The sequence below is a fragment of the Sinocyclocheilus rhinocerous genome, unplaced genomic scaffold, assembly GCF_001515625.1.
Source record: "Sinocyclocheilus rhinocerous isolate Xijiao unplaced genomic scaffold, SAMN03320098_v1.1 scaffold1001, whole genome shotgun sequence".
Taxonomy (NCBI): Eukaryota; Metazoa; Chordata; class Actinopteri; order Cypriniformes; family Cyprinidae; genus Sinocyclocheilus; species Sinocyclocheilus rhinocerous.
In genome coordinates this window covers 481,544-487,128 of record NW_015666593.1, presented here as the reverse complement: position 1 = coordinate 487,128, position 5,585 = coordinate 481,544, and the positions used below count along the sequence as shown (strand labels likewise).

Sequence of the window (5,585 nt, the reverse complement as noted above, 5' to 3'; positions counted from 1 at the left end):
TTCCCTCCTTCAGGGAATGAGGGTTACATACGTAACCGAGATGTTTCTGTATTAGTTGCCTCCTGCTGCAATCTATTTCCCTTTTATAACAGAAATAAGGTTTTCATGAATTGGTAGGGGCTAGACATATGTTGGTTTTCGGTAATATGGTATAGGACTGCAAGCTGGATGCAATAATCGCATGCCAATGTGCATTGGCTCGTTTAGTTTACAATCGAAGTAGATTGGTCTCTCTAAGCGAGATCCCAATTCGCCGCTCACCGACGTGACGTTTCCGTTCCCTCCTTCAGGGAATGAGGGTTACATACGTAACCGAGATGTTTCTGTATTAGTTGCCTCCTGCTGCAATTTATTTCCCTTTTATAACAGAAATAAGGTTTTCATGAATTGGTAGGGGCTAGACATATGTTGGTTTTCGGTAATATGGTATAGGACTGCATGATTAATAAAGTGAAAATCATGATATGGCTTAATTTGCTTGGGTATGGGTCACTTGAACATGCATTTGGTAACACAACATGTACCAACCATCTTCCCATACTTCTGTTATGAGAAGAGCTTATCAAGAAAAGAGAAGCTTTGATGGCTCCTTGTGGTTTTCCCAAAATAAAAGTTGGATGGTTTAATGTTTGAAAATTAAGAAATTAAGATAAATATTAGTATTGTAATTTTACAGCTGTAAAACTCAATTATATTATTTATCTTAAATACTTATTTTTAAAAGATTGTTATTGTTTATTTAATAAGACATTGATAAATAATTACGTTTTAGCTAAATTGTGCAGCCCTACAATAAAGCACAGCAAACCTGGATTTTTAAATTGAATTTTAAATTCCAAATAACAACTTTTATCAGAAAAGAAAAACACACACAAAATAAATCATTTCCCCCAAATTATACAGCCTTAAAGCACAGTATTGTTATTGTGAACACTTCGTAATACCATGAATAATTCTAGATAACTTATCCGAACTGTTTTGATTTTTACAAATGTGCATTCTAGGTTCTTATCTAATTTTCCATCAACCAGTTAAAATGTACCGGCTTTTTGACTGTAGGTGGCACTTGAGGAAAAGCAGAAATAGCCTGATACACAAAAGCTTTGTTTCTGACATCCACTTGTCATGGAGAAGCAAGCAAGTATTGACAAACAGTATTTAGATGTTTTAGATTTTTGTATTCACTTTGTAATTGCTTTTTGAATGGCTCTGTATTATTCTTGTTTGTTCGTTTTGTTATTTGAAAAAAAAGTTACTAAACTTGTTATTAAAAGGACGAAACAGAAGTTTATCTTGTCAATCTTTTATCATGGTAAAAGTTTAAGCGATTATCAGTAGGGACAAAGTTGGCAATGGCAAAAAAAGTGTGACACCTATGGACTACACAAATCATGAAACGCCATACCCACCATGAGTTTAGCTTTAGCAGACAGTGCTATCTGTTCTCTCTGGCCATCTGGGTATCGCAGCATTAAGCGGGCCTTTGGTCCTGTGGACAGAGTCATTTTATTACATTAATTCATTCTAATTGAATATTATTAACATGTATAAATGTTCAAATCCTTTAAAGGGACAGTCACCAAAAAAAAAAAAAAAACTAATTATTTACCTCGTCTACATGTCATTCTAAACCTGTATATTGTTTTATCTTTTCTGCAGAACACAAAAGGTCAATGTTTGAAGATCAGCTCGTTTCCATATGACAGGTCCAAAAATGGCAAAACAAAACGAAACAAAACTGACCATATGCAAGTCTTCTTAAGCCATCTGATAGATTTCTGCAAGAAACAGACTGAAATTTAAGTCATTATTAACTGATAATCTTCCATTCTGGCTTTTAGCACACAAACTCCTTATGACTGGATCACTGAATCAATGCGTTGGATTTCCAAAGATTCTAATCTGGCTCAAAATGAATAAATGAATGAATGAATGAGGCATTTATATAGCGCTTTTATTTAGGGATGCACCGAATGTTCGGCAACCGAAATTATTCGGAATAAGCGAAAAGACCGAATAAATTGTACCGACCAATGACGTGACACGATCAAATAGAGGCACGCGCTAATGCAGCAAACATGACAGCAGTGTGGAAACAGCTGTCCGATTACAGACCACAGGGTGAGCACCCCCTGCTGGCCTCACTAACACCTCTTCCAGCAGCAACCTAGTTTTCCCAGGAGGTCTCCCATCCAGGTACTGACCAGGCTCAACCCTGCTTAGCTTCAGTGGACAACCAGTCTTGGGCTGCAGGGTGATATGGCTGTGGCACTCAAAAGAATGATTAATTTACAAATGGGTTTGCTTTGTTTCTGACTCCATCTGGACACAATGATTCTCAAATTAGCATCTATTTGGGAGGGAAGATCAGAGAATAGTTCCATTTCAGTCTGTTTCTCACACAAAGATGTTGTTTCATATGGATTACCTTTAGGGTGCTTTTATAGTGCTTCTTTGGACTTTGGCAGACAAGTTCACTATGAACTATATGAGGATTTTTCCTCTTATCTTCAGTGAAAAAAAACGGCAATCAGGTTTGAAATATCATGAGGGTGAGCAAATAATGACCGTTTTTATCTTGAGGTGAACTATCCCTTTAGACAACTGACATGCGTATGAAATGGCGTATACCGTTGTCGTCTGGATCTGCTGTGCTGGTGCCGGCAGGTTCTGAGGGCTGGTGTGATGTGGATCTGTGGTTTTCTCCCAGTCGCTGTTGGGACTCAGCTTGTCCTGTCTGACTGTGACTGAGCCCGAGCCCAACCGGCTCTAGGTGGTTCTTCTTACTCTCCTCTTTCCTGTGGCACAGCTCTTTGTGTGGGGACTTCCTGTGATGGGCTGGGCTGTCCGGCCTGATAGGAGGAGCTACCTCTGCAGAGATGTGTCCGTCTAAAGAATCCTCCCCTCCACCGGCCTCATTGTCTGAGCCATCCACTGAGATCAGGCCTTCGCTGTCAGAGAAAGGCTCGGCATCTGAATCATCATCTGAGCGTGACTCTGCCTTGTCCTGGGTGGACTCGTAGTGTGTTTCTTGAAGAGAGGCCCGGATAGCGGCCTCTAACTGACTGTCCTCACTGGCATCTATCAAACTCTCCTGTATAGACGGATAAAAAAGCGAAGCAAAAATATATAAATGTTTTTTCAGGAACCTCCAGGAGCATAAAGTGGAAGACTTACAGAACGAGCCCGCTTGGCCGGAGGTTGACTGGACTGCCCATCCAGCTGCCCATGCTCTGATAGGAAGCCTGTGACCTGATCCAGGAATGAGGACACATCTAACTGGTTCCACTCAACCATCTTTTGTCCTGTATATGTCAGAGGGAAAAACAAAACAAAACGCTGAAATAACATTTTTTTTTAAAAAACAATATGCAAACATTTCAAAGTTTCATGTTATCATATTACTACCATGTTATTACTACTTTACTAGTTATGTCTTACTACTTTATCAATTTAAAAAAAATTATATATTATGCATGAATATACATGAACTATAGCAAAACCAGTGTAATGCAATAAATAAAAAAAAACATTTTCATCCAGATTTGAGAAATTGTAGTTGAATATATTGTTGTATAAAATTGATAAGAACATAAATGACAAGCACCAGTATTAACTCCTTTGAAAACAATACATTTAATAAAAAATCTATTTCAAAATGCATGTGCCAGGTAATCTCTGAATTTATGTTGGTTTCATATAGTTGAAAAAAAAATTTTTTTTTTTCATTTCCATTTTCAAGAAGATTGCATTTAATGACATGAATGAATTTAATGTAAATGCCCTGTGTAAAAAAATAAAAAATAAAAATAAAAAAAGAATTGCATTGACAAAAAAAATCATATATATACACACATATATATATATATATATATATATATATATATATAGTTATATATAGTTATAAATGTATTCTTTTTTTGAGGCATTTTTACCCCCAAAATATGAATTTTATTTCATCAAAAATATGCTCATTATAGAAAAGGCACACGAGTCATTTTATGTATGACTTGGCATGGGCATCTGAAATGAATTGGCCCAAACTTATTTTCCAGAAAACGTAATAAATCAGTTCAACACTGCCTTGTTTCTCTCACCTGTACGAGGGTCCAAGATAGAAATATAGGGGAACTTGTTAAGCTTGTAAAACTGAATGTACCTCTGCCCTTCCTCGCTGTCATGGTACACCTACAAGCAAACACAGCTTACCTAAACAACTCAAAAGCTCACATTCACAATTCAAATAATGTCATGGAAGACAAAGAGACAGAAGACTTTTATGTCTGTGTAAATGTACCTGCCAGAATATGAAGTGTTCTCTGATGATGTTTTTCACAGCGTCATTGCTCCACACGTCTCGGTTTAGACACTGACAGGCAAAATCCTGGACATTCTGAATGTTGATCATCAGCCATTTGTTCTCAAGCTGACCGGAGTCTTTCGCCTGAGGTGACACAATATACATTGTGGGAAAGTGTTAAATCACATAATGGAAATAATGGCTTGACTTACAGGAATATTCCAAATGTAAAACTAATTAAAAGCATAAACAAGCTTGTATTTTTGCTAAAGTGCTTAAATTATTTTGTCTCTTACATTAACAGTCTACTCAAACACAGTCCAGGTTTTTATGAAACGTACATATTCATTTTCTAAGAAAACAACATCAAAACAACATCAATATTGCTCCAGAATACTTATATTCAGTATTATACTTATAATATAATACTTTTTCATTCTGCAATGGTTCATCAACTGACGTGCATATTCATGTTTAAAAACAAAATTCAGTCCCAAAAGTGTGTATGAGGTATGAGCAAGAGGCTAAATATATTTTACAAAATCTAACTTAGATGCAAAAATGACACCCAGGTCCAAATGGACCCAAAAACTAAATGTGTAACTTTTTAAAAAGGTTGTATTTAAAAAAAAAAAACTAAAAAAAATACATAAATAAATAAACAAACAAATGATGTTTATTTTGCTAGTCTTGGCTCATTTGCAAGTTTGGTCCCCATACTCATTTATTTCTCCTTCATTTGTATGTATCTCTTCTGGGTAAAATCAGTCCTGAACGCAAATTAACTATCATTTGACCCCTAGACTTTCATTGTAAGTGCATTTCTGTAAAAGTGATTTTTGGTTGTTTTTACGAACTGTGGGATGTTTTTAAATTATTTTCTGTAGTAACTAACAGCACATCAGTCACAGATGCTGTCAAAAGGGCTGAACCAGGAACATTCCTTTAAAGGGGTCATACGATGCGATTTCAATTTTTCCTTTCTCTTTGGAGTGTTACAAGCTCTTGGTGCATAAAGAAGATCTGTAAAGTTGCAAAGACTAAAGTCTCAAATCCAAAGAGATATTCTTTATAAAAGTTAAGAGTCAGCCACACCTACCTAAAACGGCTCGTTCTAACACGCCCCCACATACCTAAGTCACGATGTGGGAAGATTTGCATAACACCGCCCAAATGTTCACGCAAAGAAAGAAGACGTGGTTTCAGGAACAGCAGTAGTGTTGATAAAGCCATGTCAGGGAGACGCTGTGTGATTCAGTGCAAAAGCACTTTATTTGGCCTTCCG

General features: G+C 36.6%; 1 protein-coding gene across 1 annotated transcript in view; it reads right to left on the bottom strand.

Moving 5' to 3' along the window:
* Positions 1-5,585, bottom strand: part of LOC107732947 (UBX domain-containing protein 7-like) — a 14,751-nt gene that overhangs the window by 4,543 nt on the left and 4,623 nt on the right. The window contains exons 6-10 of the mRNA XM_016544416.1: positions 4,298-4,444; positions 4,098-4,188; positions 3,178-3,305; positions 2,632-3,094; positions 1,410-1,489 (exon numbers count right to left, since the gene is read on the bottom strand). Coding sequence (XP_016399902.1) covers positions 1,410-1,489; positions 2,632-3,094; positions 3,178-3,305; positions 4,098-4,188; positions 4,298-4,444 — 909 coding nt within the window. The remainder of the gene's footprint in view (positions 1-1,409; positions 1,490-2,631; positions 3,095-3,177; positions 3,306-4,097; positions 4,189-4,297; positions 4,445-5,585) is intronic.